Genomic DNA, 25,242 nt, shown 5'->3' on the forward strand with positions numbered 1-25,242 from the left:
TGTCAACATCAGTGAAGTAAAAACAAGAATTGAAGGTGTAGTTAATGTAATAATTCCAATTATTCTTCGTAATGTGTGGTGTGAAATTGGATATTGTCTAGACATTTTACGTGCCATAAAAAGTGCTCATGTAAAGCTTATTTGAAGTTAATAAGTGTTATAAACAAAACTGTCTGAAATGCCCTGTTCAACAATAAATGATGCAACACTGTTTTTCTATTTTGTTATTAACACTTACAACATGCTGAATAATTTATGATCACTCTGTGTAATTCAATTCCATCATGTGCTATTTACTATGCCACTGCTTTTTAATGAATGAAATTTATTATTTGTTAACATTATTTAAAGTTTATTTGGTCAAATAATCTAATCCCTATATCTGTTTGTATTTTAACATAAAGGTTAATAAATATATGTTAAATATAACAGAAATATAATGCAACTGATGATCCGAATCAAGTTCGCAAAAGTGCTTCTGCTTATGTAATGAAATAAGATAAATCATCCTATTTCAATTATTCTGTGCTTGGGGTTGATCTATTCAATATAAATTAATTTTTATTGGTACAGAGGAGTATGGATATTAAAAGAATTGCTTTTAAAAAATATATATATATGAATAGATGGTTTATATAAATTACAGAATTCTGAATTTGTCTCAATCAGTTGAGAAATTGTCATGAAAATAAAACAAAATATATATATATATATATATATATATATATATATATATATATATATATATATAGTTAAAAGAAGAGACAGACTTATAGGCCACATACTAAGGCATCCTGGAATAGTCGCTTTAATATTGGAAGGACAGGTAGAAGGAAAAAATTGTGTAGGCAGGCCACGTTTGGAATATGTAAAACAAATTGTTAGGGATGTCGGATGTAGAGGGTATACTGAAATGAAACTAGCACTAGCACTAGATAGGGAATCTTGGAGAGCTGCATCAAACCAGTCAAATGACTGAAGACAAAAAAAAAATATATATATATATTATTGCAGTAACAATATATTTTGTTTATTATATAATCATGGCTTTAACTGTTAACCATTTTTTTTTTTTTTACTTTATTCTATAATTTCCAGATTTCCAGCATACTCCTACCCAAGACATTTCAGGTGTGGCGAACCAACAACAGGTTGTAAGGGGGGGGGGGGGTTAATGTTAATCTTACCCAACGTTTATTTTTATTATCATTATTATTGTTGATAGTTAATTGAACACAATATTTGCTTAAATTATTTAATGTGTAATTTACCACTAACTATTTTTAAATATTTTCAGATGTTATAACATCCGACACTGGTCCGGTTGGCCTTAACAACACGGTGGATGTACATGGTGTTTATCATCCACCACTTGCGTTACAAGTGCCTGGAGATCAGGAGCAGAGTCCTGCCAGTCCTCCTCAATCTCCTGTATCCTCTTCGTCCAGTGATAGTGATTTAAGTCCTCAAGAGCTGAGGCCTGAAGCTATGGTAATTTCCTTCATCCTACAATTATTTGTATTATGAATTATGCTTTTTGTTTATACAGTATATTAGTTTTAAAGCAAGATTGTGTTTGATTTTACAATTTAGTTTTATTATTCTATTGAAAGTAATATATTTTTGATTTAAACAAAAATTATTAGATGCTTGAATAATAATGAATGTTCAGAATTATAAATTTTTTTTAACTTTAATTATTTTTGTTTAGGTTACTACACTTACAGATTCAATAACCTGCAACATCTCTGTATGGTTGATTATACCTTATCTTTAATATGTTTTTAGAATTCTGTGCTATTTCATAATCTGTGATATTTGAAGTTATTGATATGTTTTTGAAGTGACAGTAATTATCCAAAACGACTATATTTACATTTTTATTTTTAAATGGAAGATAGCTGAAGATATCATTCTTTATTATACTTTCATGATAACCATGGATATTAGAAGTGATTTTAAAATCACATTGATTTTCTATTCTCGTTTTATTGTAGTAATAAAAAAATTTTAATTGCAGACGATGAAAATATTAACGTTTTGAACTATAACTCAGTAATTTGTTCAAATGTTGCTTAGTAGGCATACTTAACACTATTTTTAAACTTGGAGTTCAGAAGTTCACTTACTGAAATTATATTCAGTAATATCACTTCTACTTGATAAATGAATATCAATAAATATTACCATCTCTCTCAATCCCCATTGTTCTCTCTGAAATTTTTTCAGGTGGTTATTTATTCATTTGCTAATTCTTTATAACTAAATAGAATGCTTTGTTCTTATTACTGTACTTAATGTTTTATATGTATTGAAACTTTTATATCCAATTGTCAAATCTCTCTGGTACCAAGACCCTGTTTGCAGCATTTATCATATGAAATAACTAGTTGGTTTTTTTTATTAATTCTGTATTAAATGACTACTCTTGTCAATCTATTGTGATTAAATACAAGGGTGGATCAATAAGTACCTGTGTTAGGAGTGAAAATGCAAGTTTAAAAAAAAAAAGTTGTTTCATTTTTTTATTGTTATCTCCATTTAGGAGGATACACTTTTCCTAACGTCCCTGCTGTTTTTTAAATCCTCTAAAAATACAATTTGTCAAACTCCTCAAAATAGGCTTTTGTCTCGACAATGACCAAGAGGTCATGGTCAAAAAATTCATTGAAAAAATTTTTTTTGAAAAAGAGGTCATTGAAAAAATTTGAGCTGAATTTTTTTCTTGTGAGCCATGTTTTCATGTTAAAGAACATAAAGAAGTCGCAGGAAGCCAGGTTGGGCGAGTTCGGTGGATGCAGCAGTAATTCATTGCGCAATTCATGCAATTTGGCCTCAAAAATTCCAGATGAGTTAGCTGGTGCATTGTCATGATGAAAGAGCACTTTTTTCTTAGCTAAGTGGGGCCATGTTTGTTTCAATTTCTCTTTGAATTGGTCCAATGATTCACTGTAGTACTGCTCCGTGATTGTGTTCCCTTTTCCCAGAAAGTGTATGAGAATTATTCTCTTTGCATCTCAAAAAATCATACCCATGACCTTTCTGGCTGACGGGACCATCTTGGTCTTCTTTGGAGCATGTTCGCCTGGAAAACCCCGTTATTTTGATTGTTGTTTGGTCTCTGGTGAATAGTAATGGATCCAAGTTTTATCAACAGCGACAACTCAATTTAAAAACTCCTGTGGATTTTGCTTAAAGAGGTCCAAACACTGCTTCAAAGTTGACAGCCATATCTGCTTGTTGTCCGAAGTGAGCAATTGTGGCACCCATCGGGCTGACAGCTTTCTCATTCTTAACTTGTCATGTAAAATGTTTATTGCCATTCCACACGACACACCTACAGCCTCTGCTACTTCACACACTTTTGTTTGGCGATCAGCAAGGATCATGTCATGGACCTTTTCAACGATTTCCTCAGTAACCCTGTCTGCTGGGTGACCTGGGCGCTTCTCATCAAAAATAGATGTACGATCACGTTTAAATTCATTAAACCAATATATCTCACAGTTTTCATAGATGGTGAAGAATCCCTATAGACAGAATCCAGTTTTGCTTTTATTTCTTCGCACATTTTTCCATCCAAAAATAAAGAGCTAATTACAGATTGATAATCTTTACAGTTAATTATACGGTTAATTCTTTACAGTATTAACAGGATTAAATTAATACTTTTATTATAAAAAATTTTGAAACATATTATCGTTTTATTAGAACTTAAAGTATTTTTCTGTTAAAAATTTGCATATATTCAAGAATTAAAAAATATTTTCTAATTCCTTTAAATAACTAACAAAATTAAATTTTTTGTGGAGTAAAAGGTCTAGATTTATCTAATAAGCAATTCAGCTGGTAATTTGGCTTTGGCTTTTTGTACAATCCATTGACAGGAAAGAATTCCCAAACAGTCCCATAAACAAAATGCACTCCATTAAGCCCCTTTAAAGAAGTGACTGCTCTAATGGCTAGTATACCTCTCTTTAAAAACATGATTGCCATTTTTAATATAAAGTTGTACAGGTCAAAAGATATCAACCGCTGTTGGTAGAAGTAAAAATTAACCCACTGGGCTGGTCTAGTGGTTAACTCGTCATCGCAAATCAGCTGATTTTGAAGTTGAGAATTCTAAGGTTCAAATCCTAGTAAAAGCAGTTACATTTACATGGATTTGAATACTAGATCGTGGATACCGGTGTTCTATAGTAGTTGGGTTTCAATTAACCACACATCTCAGGAATGATTGACCTAAGACTGTACAAGACTACACTTCACTTAACAATCATACATATCATCTTGATTCACCCTCTGAAGTAATATTTACAGTAGTTCCGAAAGTTAAACAGGAAAGAAAGAGTAAAAATTATTATGGTTGTCAATGTCCATAAAATTCTTAATATAAAGCTATTATAATACATTTATTTATATTTCTCAGATTATTATATAGTAGTTATATTTGAAGCATTTAGTTTATCTTTATTTTCTAATATATTAATTGGTATTTGGTAGCAGTTTTGAATCTGATGACAATTGACATACCTATTAAAAAAAAATTACATTTGACAAATCTGAATCTATTTTAATAATTTGTTACTATTTTATGTTAGAAGGACAAGAAGGTGGGGCAAAGTGGCTCTTGAAATAAAACCTTTTGAAAAAAAAAATTTTTATCTTTAAAACTACTGAATTATCTTTAATTTTATGTTTGTTTTATTAATTTACAACAAAGGTTGACTAGATAGAATTGTTTTACATACGTACTTTTTCACTCTTGTGGTCACTTTTATTTTGATACTCGCATATTAATTGCTTAAATGTAAATGATTATTAAAAATTAAACACTTTGCTGGGAACTTTTTTCTACCTTACAGATGTTAGTGAAAATTTGTGTTTTCTTGTTTCTGTTGATGAATGTAGTATCAGAGTTAAAATTTGACAATCTATTACTATTTGTCTGTGGTATTTGTGTCATTTTTGTAGAAAAATGTAATTTTGTAAACTGCGATTATAAGTCTGATGTTAAAATCAGAACTTAACAGCTGTTTTCACTAAGTCTCAAGTTTAAAATTGCAGATTTTCATCATTGTTTTTTTGATTTTTGAATCATGATGTAACTCACATTCATTTACGTATATCTGTAATAAGAACATTTTATTTTTTAACATTTGTTACCATTTTGGATTTTATGCTAACAAGATTATGTTTTATAAGAGTATTAAAATTGAATTCAAATTTATTGCAGTTACATTTATGTAAAATGAAACCAATTATTACTGTAAAAATTTATGACTCATGTGTGAATGCATGTGTGAAACATATTGGTGTATAAAATGAAAAGATAACACATTCATTTCATTTGCCTTACTTTTTTGTTTGTATTTTCTTACATTATTTCTGTGATAACAAACACTACATAGCAGTTTTGCTGGGTAATGTTAACATATTTAATCCTGTGCAGGGATTGCACTGGTGCCAGGATTTAATCCGAAGCAAATAAAAAATATAATCTAAACTATAAATATCAGACTGCACAAAAATGGGCTTTGCTTTTGGGTATCAGTAGTAGGCAAATGGTGAAAAAAGTTGCCAAACATCTAATTCGCAAAAAAAGTTAAACATTTGACATAAAAAATATAAGTTTTTACTTCTTATCAATATAAACATTGAAAAGGATGTGTATGTTTCATAATATTGTCATGCAGCCAGCCGCCTGTGGCTGTGGACGATATTCTTGTAGTCTGCTATAATACAAAATCAAACCCTCAGGTGCTGGAAAATTTAAAGTGCACCTCTGCCTGTTCCTTTGTTGTTTATATATCATTGAAGTTAGCTTAGAAATGTACAAAACCTAATAAAATGATATTACCAATTTTTATGGTATTGCTTGTTTACAGTAATAGAGGTTTAATCTCAGAATTTACAAATGTAAACAAACACAAATAAAAAATTGGTGTTGAAAAAACTAAGCTTTTTTTGTAATTTCAATGTTTGCATTTAACAGTTTCGACATTCACTTCCACAAGTTTTGTTAAAATTGTCTTGTGTGATATCCTTAGATTACCCTCTAGAATAAAAAAATTTGAAATTTTTTATTGTTTTAATTGTAGTTTTTTTTAGCACACCTTTCTCATCTATTAGTGCTATATTTCTTTAATTCACTCAAACATCAGTAACTGAATTACAAATCCCTGGTTTGTAATTCTCTTCATTGATTTAATTTTTGTTTTATAATCACCTTTTGAGCTCTTTGTATCTAAGTATTCAGTAATTTACAAAAATGTACCAGTATATTTTTTCAAATTGGTGATGAAATTTTTTAAAAATTAGCAAAATAAAATATGTGTACAGACTATTTATTACAAAACTTCAATTTGTTGAAGTTTTTTGTTTGATATAAAAGAAATACATATTAGTTTCTTTTCATTGTTTTGTTGAGTAGTTTTTCTTTTATAAATCTGATTCATACTTCATTCTATTGTTTAAACAATTTAATATACGGGGGTCATGCTTTGGTTGACTGGAATGCAACCTGGTCAGATATATGACTTTAGTTGTCTGGCCTAACTTTTTGAATTTTATCAGATTTATTTTTCAGTAGCATTTCAATAACCATGTTGATCATCAAAACTATAAGGTGTTATCATTATCATACAAGAGGTACAAATTCTTGGATCGCATAGTGACAGAAGGTCACTACAAATCTGCAGGTGATCTAGGTCACTACAGAAGGTGTCTACAGAAACTAACTCTTTTTGACTGACCCTCATCTTATTCTTGGATTAGGCCAAAAAGTTCTAACAGGCTCTTTCAATCATAATAGTCGAGACAATTGTTTTTTTTTTTGGGAAAGCATTCTTCTAATTGAATCTCTTGTGAGCCTCTTGGATAAATCATCAACCTAGAAAGGTACTGCAAATCCTTATTGGATATTATACAGAACTGTTGGTATGGCCTGCACACTAAGAGGTTTGTCAACCACATATTACTGTGGAGCAGTAATATGTAGTCTTATGTTTCTCAAAACAAGGCTAAACAGTTTCAAAAGTTTTGATGGGAGTTGATGTTGGATGTTAAGTCAGAGTTGAAAGTTTGATGTTGGAGTTGCACAGTCTGGATCTGCACCATCTTGTTTTCATATTTTATTGAAATTAAAGGAATTTTTTTTTGGAAAACAGTTGCAGATTGATAAATGACGTCCTCCAAACTTTCTAATTGGTTTAAGGGACAGACAACAGAGTTGTTCTGTGAGGAGATTATTCTTAATTTTTTTTTGTCTTCTGTCATTTGACTGGTTTGATGCAGCTCTCCAAGATTCCCTATCTAGTGCTAGTTGTTTCATTTTGGTATATCCCCTATATCCTACATCCCTAACAATTTTTTTTATATATTCAAAATGTTGCCTGCCTGCACAATTTTTCCCTTCTACCTATCCCTCCAATATTAAAATGACTATTCCAGGATGCCTTAATATCTGGCCTATAAGTCTGTCTCTTCTTTTAATGTTCTGTTAATATCACAGTCTTAAAATACATAAATATCAATGGTGTTTATGTTGAAAAATAGTTCAAAAATGGCATATTTTTTTGTAAAAACAAGAAAGTTGAGTTATAGTAAATTGTTATCAGATTATGAATAAGTGATCCTTGTATATTATTATTTACTTGTGGTTGTTTTTAATGCTGATGATGCTCAAGTATTGTACATAGACAAAAATATTTTTATTCCATAAATATTGTTGGTTAATTGTGTTACTCCATTCTATTAAATTCTATAGTGTTTATAATTAAATGCCCATTGGTTATAACAATAGCTATATTTGTTTGAGAGTGTTTTTGCTGCTGCTTTATATAAAATGTATTTTGTAAAATTCAGTAGAGTTAGATGTGCTAAGTGTCTTTAAAATGCTAAAAAGTAGTGCCGACTGCTATTCTGCTACCAGTTATTATTTAGAATTACTTTAACCATTTGAGTATATTAGTCTGATATTAGCTTCTCAATTATTTTCAGTATTAATAAAAAAATTGTCAGTACCTAATAGAAAAAATTCATTTATTTGTGATTATTCTTCTGTTTGAAGACTAAATAATTTTATTTAGTAAAATATACAGCTCTATTTATTAATCCCATTAAATATAATTTTTAGTTTGTGTTCGAAATAAATATGTTACTTATATTTGCAGTAACTCTAGTAGTATTTGTAGAAGTGATCATTTAACTAGATTAATGCTTATTGTACAGTATTTAGTTAGAGTAGAACTGCTTTTTGCATTTTTGGGGTTATTGAATGATTATAGGAAAAGGATGAAAGCTGTAGTTTAGGTGAGTCAGATTCCAATTCAACACCACGCACTGTGATCAGTAACAAGTCGTATGCTCAGACACCTAGTCTAGGCAGCGACACATCACTTGACCGACCCACTACGCCACGCAGATTAGTGCCTGTAAGTACATGCTCTGTGCATGTGATTGGTACTGTTTATGTTACTCCTTGACTGTTGTAAATACAGATACATTTTCCTGATTAATTCTATTTTTTCTATTTTTCTTACTTTAGTTTTATTAGTTGATTTTCTGGAACTTTTTTTTACAATTTAATTATTTATATTTTGTAATCAATCTTAATGGTTTTTTTTTTTTAATTTGATTTATTTATGAATGGGGAACTTGGTTTCTGTAATTTTTCTTTTAAACTCCTTGCATGGCATTCATGTTTACATTTGTGTGAAATAATTATCCAAGATATAGGTAACTTTTTTTTAATAATATGATTATTGACAGTAATAAAAACTGTTTTCGACAAACTGTATTTGTTTTAATGTGGAAATAGTTGCATTGCATGCTATTTGTTTATGCATTGTTAAAAAAATGTGTATGATTTTAATAAAAAAAATATCTTTTATTGTTCAATTTATGTTTCATAGATTAAAATATAAGTCGATTAATAAAGACAACTAACAAACTGTTTATGCTACTTCAATTATGATTAATTTTATTTAGTTTCATTAATGTTTTATTAAGAAATACTTATTAAAATTGCTATTTTGACTCAGTATAGCTGTTTTGTATATATTTTCTATAGTTGAGTTGATTCTGATGTTAGAACAGTTTGTTTAAGTACCGATTTTTTAGAAGTTAAAAAAGACATTTGAAAATTTTATTGCACTTTATATTTTCCCACTGGGCTGGTCTGGTACTTCTTTCTTTCCCCTGTTTTGAACAGTCATTTCCTCTGTTTCTATAATAGACTGCCTCTTGCTATGCCTCCTTTTTGCATCCACCCACATTACATATCTCTCAGCTTTTTGATTACGCACAGTTTTCCTGCTCTTAAACCTATATTATATAAATAAGTTAAAATTTGCTCATTGATGCACAGTATATCAACTGCCAAACTGATTCTCTATTACCATCCTTCTTGATAAGCTCCTTTTTTAATGATAGAGTACTCCCCAAGTGATTGAATACTAAAATCCCTGTGTATCACAGCAATAGAACTATAGATGCAATAATACACAGACTTATATGTGTAAAATCAAATCAGAGAAGTGAGTACTCAGTGAACACATCTGCTCATTTCCACTAGTCAATATTGACTCCAAATTCATTCTTTGTTAATGATGTGAACATATCATACGTGCTTATTGCTTGTTTTGACAAAAATAACTTGATTATCAAGAGTTCCTGTTTGGGAGTCTAATGAATTTCTGCCAAAAACTCAGACATAAGAGAGAAAAAAAAAGAAAACCACAAATGGCACTTTTTACTGAAATGGTTAAGCTTCTTATGAAAGGTCCTGACTTTTCATACACTAACATGATAACTGATAATACCGTTTTGTTATGCACGTTTCTTTATATAAAAACTATTTTCACTATTAAATATTGATTAAAGACACATTCACATGTTTTTACTCTTTTTTCATCATGCAAAATGAAGCTGGAATTCTTTTTTCTATTTAGCCTCCAGAACCACCGTAAGGTATTACTTCAGAGGATGAATGAGAATGATATGTATGAATGTAAATGAAGTGTAGTCTTGTACAGTCTCAGGTCAACTATTCCTGAAATGTGTAATTATTTGAAAGAACACACCGGTATCCACAATCTAGTATTCAAATCTGAATAAAAGTAACTGCCTTTACTAGGATTTGAACCTTAGAACTCTCAACTTCAGTATCGGCTGATTTGCAATGAAAAATTCACCACTAGACCAACCTGGTGGGTTATGCAAAATGAAACTGCCATTTTTATTCTTCACTAATAGCAAGCAGCTGTATGTTTCTTCTATATTTTACCGGATGGCACAAGCTATTAAAGTTCAGAAAATACTGATATGTATCATAAGGCTAAAAAAACTTTTTAATAAATTATACATATTAACATAATAGAATATTAATATAATAATGATAATGAATAATAATTATTAATCACAATCTCAAAAAAAAAAACAAATTCTGTGTGTTAGTGAATCTTCTTATCATGCCCCAAAACCATCTCCCCAGCCAAAAACTATTTTGATACAAAGAATATGTCACAAGGATTGTGCAACATTGCTAACAATTCATATCAAGTAATTGCAGCAATATTTCATAGTAGGCAGAGTATGCAGAACGATCATATTACACTTGTTTGTTAAAGTAGAAAACATATTGGATTCAGGTAGACAGTTTAAACATTCATAAAGAAAGACGTACAAGAAGTTCAAGAGATACCTTTATATTTTTCTTAGAGAAAAAGAAATAATCTTCATGCACTTTAATAACATATAACTAAAATAAGTGGTATCACAACCACTAAAAAACAGTTAAATTGTAAAAATATTAGTGAATCTTCCTATCATCTTTCTCAAAAAAAGAAATTTAGTTGAAAAGAGGCCCAAAAAACAATTGTTTGTCCTGAATACCAACAAAAACAGCATGATATAAAATATGGTGTATAATACAAACCCCGCTGACAAAGATTTACAGGGTGAAGGTTTTCCTCAAAAAACAATCGTTTGCCCCAAATCCAAAAACAATTGATACACAAAGAAACTGAATACTATTTTTTATTCTGAAACTTCTCTAAAACACAATTCTTTGCTTCAAACGCAGAGAAAAAATAGTTAATAAATTAAGTCTGCAAAAACTTAAAAACAATTACAATTCATTCACTGCAGGGCTGTTTCAATTACAACATGTGTATAGCAAAATAATGTTACTCTAGATAGATGTTGCTCTTAACAATTAAGTAGCTAACAAGGAAAGACAGTCTTCAAATGATCATAAAATACAGCTCTGTAGCGAATGAATTTTTGTAATTTTTTTTCTAATTTTTTCATGATTTAATTTATTAAATGTTTTTTCTCTGCATTTGTAGCAAAGAATTGTGTTTTACAGAAGTTTAGAGTAGCAATTAGTATTCAGCTTCTTTGTATCAATTTTTTAGATTCAGGGCAAACATTTGTTTTTTTCAGGATACATACCTTCTCAGTGTTCAGTGTTTTTTGAGGGTTTGTATACAAATTTTTTTTAAATATCATTTAATTTTTGTTTTTTATTCAGAATAAAAAAATAGTTATTGGGCTTCTTTTCAAATAAAAATGGCTTTTTTTTGTTTGGGGGGGGGGTGATAAGGAGATTCACTAACACATTTTGTTGGTTGTGATAATGAAATCTCTTATAATATGATTAAACCTTATTTGTTTAATATTTAATATCATGATTGATCTTAATGGTTGTGCATGTAGTTTTCTTTAAATAACACAGAAGCTCTTTAGACATTTAATATCAGGTATATATATATATATATATATATATATGATATTAAATGTTTAAAGAGCTTCTGTGTTATTTATATACATATATAAATATATAATTTATATATGATATAATATCATATGATATATGATATTTATAATTTATTTATTTATATATATGTATATATAAATAAAGAGAAACTCAACGAGTTTACTTCTTGCCGTAAATTGTTTTTATTTTACTTCCTTATGTCATGTTCTTATCTATCTTTTGAAATTGCATTTTTTCTTTTTTCTTCTGCTGTAGCCATTTAATTTGCTTTTCTGATATTGATTTTTATTCTGAAGTTTTATTTATATATTTTTTAAATTCCATTTAACCTGATCTTTTTTATTTTTGTTAATTATGTTGGATATATTACATATGCAGTTATTATTGTTTTCAGTTACTATTTAACTTATTCTTTATAGATGAGTCCAGGACCACAGCGGCAACCGAGTATTGGCAATGTTTTGGCCAGGACTGGTAGTTCAAGTAGTTCGAGTCCACCTCATGGTGTTACTCGTCAATCTAGTCAAAGTTCATTATTAGAACAATTTGCCAGCCAAGCTAAAGAACTGGTTAGAGAAACAACAAGGCAGAGTAGTCAGGAGGGATTGTTAGCGCATGTCGATAAGGTGATTTTTACATTTATAAATTTTGTAATATAATTGATCTTATTTGATGATGTGATAGATTATTATTAAATGGTCTTAAGTTTATCTTTTCTTTCAACCTTATAATTAGAGGAATAAATTGGATAGATATTTTCCGATATATAATTCATTGTGATAATTCAACTTTATTGTCTGTTATATTTAGCACAATGTTACTTTTATGTTTTATAGCTACTACAGAAGCCCCTGGATAATTCAAACTAATAAAAATCCACAACGGTTCAAATTATAAAAAGTCTGGATTATCGAGAGTTCAACTTAAAGGTACAGGATAAGGTATCGTGGTGACTTTTCGAAGTTAATATAAGTGCTGAAACTTTTTCTTTTAGTATACAAACAACACTTTTATTACTGTATTGATATTTACATTCTAAAAATGAATTTTATTATTTTTTATTTAAAAAGTGTGTGATTTTTGTCAGTTTCATTGAAGGTAGTGATTTTTCTACTGTGTCTTTTCGTATTTGAGCCAATAAAAGTAAATAGTTTATACAGTGGAATGTTGATCTCTGTTGCTCACTGAATACAAATGTTAAAACATTTTACTGTTTCTTCATGCTCTTTGCTTCTACTTCAGTTTCAACATTTTCATCTAACCCTTGTCATACTGCTTCAATAATTTCATTGTGGGATTTATGTTGGAAACATTCTTTCATGTCTATGTAAATCTAGTTCGTAATATCTTCTTTTATTATTTCCGATTAAGTTCTCATCACTTCTATCATGCTTTCTTTTTGTTTACTTAGAATAGTTCCTACATTTTCATTATCTGTAATTATAGAAGGTGAAATTTTTTTCCACGATGCTCAAATCATGCCTTGTCAATGGAATCCCAAGCAATAGCAAGAGAAATCAAAACATTTTTCAGATTAATTATTTTAAAGTAAACTACTTTGTCATCATTTTGAGAAATGACTTGGAAAATAAGGTTTTTTCTGTATTTAATTTTAATTGACTGGATCACATTTTGGTCTATTGGTAGTAAAATGGCTGTGCAATTTGATGGCAAGAACATAGTGGTTATTTCTCCATCCTGACTAGTCAACTTTTGTTCATCCAGATGTCCTGGACAATTATTAATAAAGACCTTTCTCTTCCAAATTTATGGATTTCAAGTAATTTTTCACAGACGGCACAAAAATGCTGCGAAACCATTTGTAAAATATGTCAATATTCTTCCAAGCATTTACCTGATTTCTGTATTTGACTGGCAATAAAAAATGTTAAATGCCCTTGGATTTTTAGCTTTATCTATTATTAAAAGCTATAATTTATAATTACCAGAAATGTTAATGCAAGGTATAAATGTACAGCATACCACTTTCATCTGTGTTATAAATTTCTTCTTCTGTCAATTGTAGTTCTCCATTTATTTTGAGAAGTTTAATTTGAAATGGCTCAATAACTCTAGGATCGGAAGAAAGTTTTTCTCCTGTAATCGATAGACAGCATGTCCTGTATATTTTTTAAAATCCCTCCAACCAGCCATTGCTGGCTTTAAATTCTTTATCTGGGCAAAGTTTGTTTTGAAAAAATTTGCCTTAAATTTGACAGTGGTATGGCAATAGTCATACTATCCACGTCAACTCCAATCTCTGAATTTCTTTGGAGATTGGAGTATGACGTGATCTTTCCTGTAAAAACCATAGGTACATGGCACATCTACTGTAGTCAAGTCACCAAATTTAAGTGTTCGCCGTTTGCTAGGCCCCTTTTTCTTTATTTTTTTTTGTATCACAGATAGTTGATTTACCAACATTAAATTCAACTACCAGTTTAATTGATGATTCACCTTTTTCAAGACGTTCAAGTCTGAAAATGATACATGCTTTCTTTTTGAAGCCATTTTAAAATTTAGTTAAAAAGTTCAGCACAGAACTTAATTATGTACTTATGTTTGTCTGATTTATTTTAGTTAAAGTGAAGTAAGTCACACAGTTTCAGTATATACTGCATAATAAAAATGTTAAATTTTATTAAAACAAAATATTCAATTCGTACAAAAAACAGTTGTACATCAAACTGATTAACAGAAGATAAAAGAAACACAACACATTAGCTATTGAAATCATATTGGAGCAGATAAACATTTTTAACTGGTATGGTATGGAACAGATTCTAAGGAGGGAGTAATTTGTTACTGTACTGTGCTATAAATAAACATGCATCATATACTTCTGTCATCAACAATCAAAAATCTTGTCAAAAAAATCAATGTAGAGAGGGATGTGATAAACACATGGCAAACTTATGGCTTCTTGTAGATTTGGAAAATACCAAATGTAAAACTAATTTTTTTTTGCATTTTCCCATTTTGAGTTTGGATTACCAGGAGTTTGGGTTATTCAGGGGCTTCTGTATTTAACATTGACTTTGAATGAAGTTTTGTGGCATCGTGTTTTAGCTGATCTTCTATTCTTTGTTCTTTTTTTATAATTTTACTTCTATTTTGAATTTATTTCAGTAATATTTAACTTTCTGTTAAGAATTATAAAGATCAATTTTTTTCTTTAATGAAAATCATTTCAATTAATCCTTTATTCTGTTAAAAACATTAAATACAATATATGAATCTCTGGACCAGTTTTAAAAATTCACTTTCTTATGACTCTCCCATTGTACGGTTAGATTTCCAGATTTACTACTGTTTAGGGTTTTCAATTTTTTGTACTGGAAACAGAAAGAAAGATATTATGGTTCATATAATCATGTTCATTCATCTTCTCCTATAAGTAATACGTTTATAAATATGATCTTATATTTTATTTCTTCAAAATTAATTCAAATTTAGATTTTATTTAATCCTTATCTTTCAAACTAAATACTGGATTGATTTTCATCATTGAAATTTCATTGTCTGTAGAATTTCCTAAGATGAATTTGATATTTATTCATTTTTCTGTATGTTGTGTTTTAATCCTTTTCAGATGGTGTAATATGATTAGGAAAAATTTTTTAATTAAAAGATCATTGAAGTATATTTTTATTTTCTTAACTATAATAAGTTATTACTAGAAATGCAGTATTTTAACCATTAGTCTTTCCGAATCGTCAATAAGTAGTATTTGATATTTATATTTTACTATTATGTTTATATTTTGTGTTTGTCTACCATTAGCTTATTATATCATCCCAAAAAAATAAATTTTCTATAAATTTAGTAATTTTATTTCTCCATGTTTCCTACTTAATTTTTTATTTCTAATACAATAGTTTGACATTTATATTTTTTGCTTATTTGCCAGTTTCCTGAGCCTTTGTACAATCCATTAAATCCCAGATATTATGAATGTCATGAAGGAGTGCAGTTCTAATTCTAACCACCATGTAAATATTAGGCATCAGGACTTCTCTGGTCAGATGAGTCCAAATGAAAAATTTCAGGATAAATGATTATTTTTATAAAAAGTATTTTTTGGCGTATTTAAAAGTTTTTATGAAAGAACTTTATGAAAGAATTTGTATAAACTCTTTTATTTACATAGATCTAGCATCTGTTCAACAGTACAACAGTACGCATTAAAAAATATTTCTCATTTGTCCAAGTCTTTGAAAAACACTTTCCAGTTAGATTTACCTCTGCATATTTTAATGACCTTATCTACTATTTTAATTGGTTTCATAGTATCTTAATTAAATGCTTTGATAAGTATTGCTAATTAAAGTTGTTTACTTTTTTGTAGTTAACAATACACGCTAAGAAAGCTGCAGGGGAAGCCAGTAAAACAGCTTTGGAAGCAAGTAAAACAGCTGCTGGAGTCAGTAAGAATACATTTGAAGATTTAACGTATGTTGGGAAAAGCACATTTGGAGACTTGACAAAAAGCGCTAAAGAGGTTGCTACTAAGAAAGGACTACTTAAGGTAAGGAAAATCAAACATTTGATGAAACTAAACCATTGTACTCCTCAAGCTTTATAAATATTCCTAACATAACAAGATTGCTTATTTACATTTGGGGTGAAAACGAGCTTCGTCTGTCATAAACATACCATGGACTGAGTTTTCATTATTATCCAAACACAGCTACATTTGTTAATAGAAATTCATGCAAGCAACCAAATCTGGCATCTTGTAATTCCTGAAAATTTTCTGGCTCCTTTATTTTTTAAATTTGATGTGGAATCAGTTTCTTTGTTAAAATTGTAATCCAAAGTTAATTGCATGAACTAATAGTACTTACTCATGACACGGAATATTGAGTCGGTCGATTGTGAAATAACCTTCACACAGTTGTCACTGACTCACCATTCTTATAAATGATGTAACATAGAAAACATTATGTGCACCTAATTATTGTTCCACGTTTACTAGATGGCGTTAAATGACTTATATCGTCAAGTTCAGAGTCTTCACCCTAACACTTGAATATCAGGATGACATCAGATATATGTCATTAACTGTAACAGTCCAATACTTAACAATGATGATAATAAAATTCAAATGCCAGTTTAGATGACATCATTTTTTTTAAGCCTTCCACCTTAATTACTTGGAAAAATTTATAGCAGAACCATTAGAGAAAATTAGTCTTACAAAATAAAAAAGAATCATAAAAATCAACCTGTTTGATGAAAACTTGGCTTGAACATTTTCATTTTCTAAAAAATTATTGATTGAAGTGAAAAAATTCTTTTTTTAAATCATTTAAAAATGAAACCATGTAATTATTTTTTGCCAAGTATTTTTATGAAATCTTTATCTGTAATGCAATTTATAACAATTGTATAATGATGTAATAAAACTAATTTAACATTTATCTTTCCTAATTCATGTATCCATGTATAGTTCAGTAATTATGTAGTAGAGATAAAATTAAATTAACTATATTTTCATGTATCTATTACTTTTTCTTTTTAAATGAATGTAATATTTTTTTAGAAATCTAATAGCATGGCATAGTTGATTTCATTGTGGAATAAACTAATCTCACCTATTGTTCCTGTAACACAATTTTAGATGATAAAATGTGAGCAGTTTATTTACTATATTTTTTCAGCAATTTTTGTTGCAGGATTGGTAAAGTTTACTATATACTTAATTACAGAATACCATCCATTATTTTTCTTCCCATGAAAGAATTACTTTTCTTCTATGAGAAGTATAAACTGCCTCATGGGAGTATTATGAAAAAATAAATATCTACTTCATGCATTGATAAAATATCAGTGACAGCTACATTTTAACATTGATTTGTACTAAATTTTGGTTTAAGTATTAATGTTTCTTGCTCATCTATTGAATTTCTTCAACTCTTTATTCATAAACCTTTATAGCACTCTAAAACTAAAAGAAATTATAAATATTTGTTTAATATTGATTATAACTTTAACAAAGTTGGCTATCAGTACAGAATAGAAAAAAAGGAAAACTTCAGTCAATTTTTTTATTTATCTGTTTTGATTTTTTTTAAATATTTTGTTGATTTATAATAGTAAACATTATTCATTATTTAATCTTAATAAATTTCTTGCCTATTTTCTATTGTTTTAATATATTTTAATTTTATTGTAGGCACTTGGTGATTCAAGAAGTGAGAGTCAAAATCAGCCCCATGGTTCTGCTGGTTCACAATCACCACCAACATCTATTGTTCAGTCTGATATCAGTCGAACAACAGGACGTGATTTTTTTTCTAATCTTGGAGACTTCAATGTTAATGGTCTTGCAGCTCAATTTACTGAACTTTTTGGTAAACTTATTACTCTTTTTTTTCTTTTCTTTTTTTTTTTTTTTTTTTTTAAGTAACATGCTGCCACTCAGTTTTAAGTATAAGCGTCTGCTAGAGCTTTCTGTTACTTCTGGTTCAGATAACCCTTATAATATATGCACGAGGTTAGGCTGATAAATTCTGCTTATATGCGTAGCATAGAAATGAAAAGAGATATTGGAATGAAATATATACTGAATAAAAGTGCAATACCTTAGCTACAAAATGCAGTATTTATTTTTCAGTATAATCCCCGTTTACACTGATACACTTTTCCCATTGTGTGGCAAGTTTTTGGATTCTGTCACTGAAAAATTCTGGCAGTCTTTCTCGGATCCAAGCTGCTACAGCTTCCTTCACTTCATCATCGGCGGTGTAATGATTACCTTTGAGATCCCTCTTGAGATGAGGGAAGAAGTGAAAGTTGCATGGGGCCAAATCCGGCGATTATGGCAGATGCAGAATAGGCTCAAACTTCAGCTTGCAGAGAGCCATCATTTTGCGTGGTACCCATTGTGCACTGATTTTAGGGTAACCCAATTTCTCGATAATATGGCCTACTCGTTCTTTAGATGTGCCTAACTGAATAGTGATGCGTTGCTGGATGATTTGCCAGTTACTTTGAAGCAAAACATCCACCTCTTTTCAATGTTTCTCGTCAGTCACAGAAACTGGTCATCTGCTGCAAGGTATATCCTAAATTGTCACTTTACTAGCTTCATGTTAGCAAAATTTCAATGCCCATCTATTTACAGTATTCCTGTAAACAATTTCACTACTGTAACCGCTTTTAAATGATGAAAAATAAAAATTTGATCACTGCACACTGTTTCAACCATGTTGACATATTGGCCGTACTTGACTCCATTTTAACTGCTACTGAAAACAAATCGGTAAACCGATTTCAATGCATTATTTCAGGTTTGTAAAGGGGTATTTCAGCTATCATGTGCTGTCACACCCAACTCGATAGTACCTTTTGTCTCTGTGCAGCATACTAGTGTGCAAAATTTATCAGCTGAGCTGTGTATAATTATGTCATTTATAATACATTATTTTTTGTAAGAAAAAAGTTATTGCCAAGAGGATACATGGCCTTCTAGTTGGTATATGATGCATGAAGTTACATGATCAAGTTTATGATGTGGTAATCGTGCTTTCCATGTGCATGTTCTTTTGCCTCAGATGTTCTGATAAAATAACTTACTGTACTTATATGTACATTAGATATATATCTGTAATTGCTGTTCTGATGTTGATACTTTTTCTCTTCGTGCATAAAACCTTTCTCTTTGTGCAAAAATCAGGCATAACTTATAATTTCTTGATCACAATAAACTTGGCTTGGTATTTATTTCATTATTACAATATTTTGACAATGTAAAAAATGGAGAAATATGAATAGAAAATGAATAAAAGATACACTGAAGTAAATAAAAAATTACTGAATTTTAGAAAATGATAATGAAGAAAAATACTCATCTCATTGGGAAATATCATCAACAAAATTTGAAATTTAGTAGAAAAAACGACATGTAAAAACCACTAATGAACTGCTTTATAAAAAAATTTGACCAAGAGCTATAATAACTTGCCCTAACATCCACATCTGAAGGAACAAGAAATACTGAGACCAATGATTTGTGGGCTAAGCAGTTGGAAAGGTTCCACATTACAGTCATACCAGTGAACATGTTAATGTTCACTGGCATTATTTTTACTTCAAATATTATTCATATACTATTTCATGAGCTTTATTTAATATTTACAGTATATAAACATACTTTTTTTACAAATATGTAAATATTTTATACAAATATAATAATTTTAAACACAAATACAGTGTTAAGTACAAAATATATATATTTTGTACTTTGCAGATCTATATATATATATATATATATATATATATAGATCTGCAAAAAGAATTTCAGGGTTTTAAAGCCGTTTAATTTTGCTTAACTTTGACTTTCAGTAATGAATCACAAATAAAATGAAAGAGCAACTGTTTCACTTTTTCCCTGAAGTATTCAATGAGAGCACCTTTCATCACGTGACAGACATTCAACCAGTAGGAGAGTATGTCTGATACTTTAACCAGTATGTCTAGAGTAATGGAAGTGATCAGTCCTGTGCCTCAAATCAGGAAGATTAATAGATAATGGATGCACATACACAAGATACTTATAAAATGGCCAAATGAAAAAATCACATTGGTCAGCTAAGTGACCTTGGAGGCCATCACAAAGCAACCTCTTTCATCAGATTCATGCCAACTGATCCAGCATTAATACAAAATCATTCAATCAATCCTGTACAATCATCACCTTGAGGAGGTGCATCATTTTTTTGCTAAATAAAATTTATCCATCTTGCAGTTAAGGAAAGAACCATGTCTCCAAATAAACAATCCCTGTTAAGCTTGTTTCAGTGAAAAAGATCAGCTTGTAAACTTGCAATCAGGGTCACTAAACGTAATACAGTCAAGAAAGTCATTTTCATGCTGCAATATTTTGAAGTTGGTATGCACAGTGTAGTTGCTAGGCTTCATAGCCTGTAACAATGTAAAACAATATGCATATATATGTAAGTGTTTCCTTAAAGTATTTCACACTGTGAAACAAAGTAAATGTTTACATTGCTAGTTAAACATTAAAACTTTTCACATTTGACCTTCTTAAGAGTTTTTGAGGACTATGTAGGAAAGACTCCCTGACACATGACTTTTCCCTTTATATATACATAAGGTCATCTCAAACTGATTATGCGATCATAAAATTTTTTGTCACGTGGAGGAATACAATTAAATTTTTTTATGGTATGCGTGATGAACTATAAGTATAAATTTACATTTAGTAAACTGCAAAACACAGAAAAGTCTTTCTGTTCAGGGTTGCCATCTTTGCTAGTGGTGCTGTCAAGCAGAATGAAAAGGAATCAATGTATGGTCAAGCACATTATTAAAACTTTTTTTTTATTCTAGTCTTAAATCAAACTGTGCACTTTATCAAGAGATGGTTGAACTTTTATCCAAGAAACATATTTGGACTTAAATGGACCTATTTGGACATATAATGAAAGCTATTGCTCTTAAATCATAATTATTATTTAAATTTGTAATACAACTAATAATAGTAACATGAAATGAGAAGAAATTTCATGTAACCAATACTTTGCTCAATACCTAATCATCTTACAACCTTAAATAGTGAATACTCCCTTTTTTAACCTTTTATTAATGTAAAATTAAATTAATTTGTTTTTTTTCTTTGACATACAATGATAACATGTATATTCTGAGAACAGTCATTAAACTGTAAAAAACTATAAATATGTATTTTATGTTTCTAAAAGTATTTGAATAACATCCAGTTATTAATCATCTTATGTTGGCTTAACTGGTAGTTGGTAAACAATCGCAGTAAGTTCAGCATTATGGTTATTTCTTATTGAATTTTTTGCTATACTTTCATGAAGAAAATTAGATATAAAATTATAAATAAAAAAGAATAAAAATTATTATAGTTTCATGAGGAAAATTAAATATAAAATTATATATAAAAAATCTGATTTGTTCACCACATGATTTCCTTGTACGCCTGTTAAATTGCATTTACACATTTTTGAAAGGATATAAAATTTTATTTCACTAATAACTTCTGATTTTTTTCATATTTCTTTTTTTTATTGTTATTATTGGATTATTATTTATTGTAAATTTTTTTTTACAATCGCAGGTTAAAAATTATTAATAAATCAATATATTTAAATTAAAAAATTAAAAAATAGGATGTGAAGTCGAATTCAAACTGATGTGTACATATGTACAGACGCCACGCCGAAACTAGTCAAAATGGATTTAAAGATAGTCAATATTTTTGTTGAAATCTGAAATTTTTCGTGATCACAACACTTCCTTTACTTCATACAAGGAAGTAAAAAGATTTAAGCCTTTTTAGTGTTCAGAATTTTAGAAAATTTTTATTCTGTTTTTTTTTTTACTTCCTTGTACAAAGTAAAGGAAGTATTGAGAGTGCAAAAAATTTTGGTTTTCAGATTTCAGTGGAATATATCCATTTTGATCATCCTGTGAACTTCTGGTCTGTTTTTATACCAAATTGTAAACTTTTTTAAAAAACTTCAAATTTAAAAACACAAAAAATTTTAATTTATAATTTTATAAAAATTAAATGTTTTAAAAAACAAAAAAATGTACTTACTATAGTTGGGATTTGCGAAATAATGCACTAGGACTGTGCTGCATATGTTGTTCTCACAAATTTTATAAAAAAAGAAATTACAAAAACTCATTACATGAAAAAATATTACTAACACGATGAATGATACATATTACTTATAAAAAAAAAAGATAATAAACACATTTGACTCAAATGTTCCATAACTTGTCTACGTAGGTTTGTTCGTAGAACCACTATTGCATAATTACTTGTACACATAAAAAATTAACAAAATATCTTACTAATGCATTTGAAACTAAAGAACTGGTCAATCCAAGGTTAGTTTTAATTATAATTTTACACATAAATTTGCCATTTTAACACGTTACAATTTTAATAATAATATTTTTAAAGTTATTTTCTTTAAAAAAATTATTAGACGAGTAAGAAATCTTCTAGTAGACCCAAGAATGTTTCTTATGGAGTGGTTTCTTATAATTCATGGTTTGTAAAATTTCATGATCAGTTTTTTCTTTTATATATACTCATTACACACAACTTGCCAAGACAAAATCACTCATATAACTGATGCTTTCTGATGGTGTCACAGGTCTAATCCCACCATTATTTCTCCAAATTTTCTAAGTCTATGTGAGTATGTGTATTCACACAAACTTAACTGTCTTTGTATAGAAAACATTAGTACATTTTTCCAGCATGATGTCATGTTTCTTAAAATTCTATTTTAAGAAAGAATTTAATAACAAGTGAATCATGCTGATATTAATTTAACTTTTACGTTTTAACAAATATATCGTCCATCGACGTATATAGCAAAATAGTTTAATATAAAATAAAATACAAATGAATTCACAAATCTACATAACCCAATTTAATTTAATTTTTAATTTAGGTCAGAATTTATAATGGTTACAATCCCTGAATCCATTTTGATTAGTTATGGTGTGACATCTGTGTATGTGTATATATCTCCCCTAACTCAAAAATGACTTGTTGTAGGATGTTGAAATTTTGATTTAGGACTGTTGTAACCAATTTTCTAACATCATGGATAATTTAGAGGAGGTACAATGAAGTTGATTTATCAGATCTCCATCCTTTATTCTGTTACAATTTTTGGACTTCACAATAAATTAAAAAAAAGAAAAGATTCAGAAAGATACATGGCATCAATAGCAATTATAACACAGTGAACTAGTTGTTTCAAATTAGGAAATTTTTCTTCTTTGATGTATTTTTGGTAAAATTCTAGTTTGTTACTTGATTCAAACATGTATTTCAAAGCAGCACTTGATTGGAGGTATATCAATTCTAAGTTTTCTGGAAGATATTTTCTGGACATATAAAAATATTGAATACCATTCCATTTTTCTGAAAATAGATAAATCTCTATTCAAAAGCAGTGTGCAAATTTTTGACTTCATTCATGTATTTAGAAAAGTCTTTTCAATTTCTTTTAAAGTTACTTAACAGTGAAAAGTGTATTGCTTGACTTCGGTTGATTTTCTTAAAGCTTTAATTTCACTATGAATGCTTTTTTAAATGGTGGTAGCAGTCTGTAGTTAATTTATTTTCTCTTTGAAGCATCTGTTTAAGTTCATTTGTTTTTGTTGTATTATATGTGAGAAAACAAATCTAGAAGCTATTGTTCATCGTGGAATTCTGGAATATCTTGCCCGTTTTTATTTATAAAAATAGATAAATAAATTTTCTCTTATAAGTACCAAAACCTGTATAAGCATTTTTTGTAGTTCAACCAATGAATCTGCATAGAAAATCAAAATCCCTGTATTCAGTTTCTAATTCCCAAAGATAATCTTGAAATTTATAAGTTTCAGAGAATTATTTTTTATTCTATTAATTGTTTTAATAACAATAGACATCACGTGAAACATATGCAATGTTTTTACATGTAAATTTTCAAGGTGTAAAAAACAGTTATAAATCAAAAGATCAAAAAAGTTGAACTTTGTCCCACATGATCAATGTGCTTACAAATCATAGTACCAGTTCTGGTGTTTTTATTGACCATTGAAGGTGCTCCATTGGTTGTGATGTCAATTAGATTTTTAAATCAAGTTGATGTTCTTGTATTCATTTTATAACTGCATCTTTAATTCATTTCCACTTAAAGTATCTTTTAGACTTATAAGATTGAGAAATTCTTCTGTCACATTCATTTGTTTGTCAATTCCCCTAATAAAAATATAAAGTTGAGCAGTATCCATAATGTCTGTTGTTTCATCCAGAGTTAGCGAAAAGCACACAACATTTTCCCCAACTTCATTAACTGTTGTAAAAATTTCAGTTGGTAAGTCATTAATTCCATATGCCACAGTTTAATGAGATAGATATGAGTGAAAGCTTTAATTTTGTCTGGATTAATTTCTTCTATTCCAGCCATCAAACAGTCTTTGATATTTTCTCCATTTGAAAATAGTTTCATTTTTCTGCCGATAATATGAGAAATTCGCTTGCTGGCATGAACAATTGAATTTGATTGTGCTGCTTGTTTTCTGAATAAATTTTGATCAGTAGACAGACTAGGTTTAAGTAATTGTAGTTTAGTTTTTCATTCACTAGTAATAAGTTGTTTAATTTCATCATGTTTCTAATCAAAATGTCTCTTCATATTATATGATTTGAAAGTTGAAATAAAATCACAACAAATTAGGCATATGGGTTTTTCTTTTACTAGGATGAAAAATAGAAGTCTTTCCATTCTTTTTTAAATTGTTCTCATCTTCAAATTTTCTTTTCTTTGATGGCATGTTAATAAGATTAGGTATATATATTAAATTTTAATGCATACAAAATTTTAAACAGCTTTTAGAATGTTTAATAATTAAACAGTTTTTTAAAACTTATAAAAAAGTATTATAATAAA

General features: G+C 29.0%; 1 protein-coding gene across 1 annotated transcript in view; it reads left to right on the forward strand.

Annotated features, from left to right (window-relative positions):
• Rab3-GEF (Rab3 GDP-GTP exchange factor) overlaps positions 1-25,242 on the forward strand; it is a 316,556-nt gene that overhangs the window by 166,846 nt on the left and 124,468 nt on the right. The window contains exons 17-20 of the mRNA XM_075355604.1: positions 1,298-1,491; positions 12,202-12,408; positions 16,131-16,310; positions 17,961-18,138. Coding sequence (XP_075211719.1) covers positions 1,298-1,491; positions 12,202-12,408; positions 16,131-16,310; positions 17,961-18,138 — 759 coding nt within the window. The remainder of the gene's footprint in view (positions 1-1,297; positions 1,492-12,201; positions 12,409-16,130; positions 16,311-17,960; positions 18,139-25,242) is intronic.

Source organism: Lycorma delicatula, chromosome 2, assembly GCF_047948215.1.
Source record: "Lycorma delicatula isolate Av1 chromosome 2, ASM4794821v1, whole genome shotgun sequence".
NCBI lineage: Eukaryota > Metazoa > Arthropoda > Insecta > Hemiptera > Fulgoridae > Lycorma > Lycorma delicatula.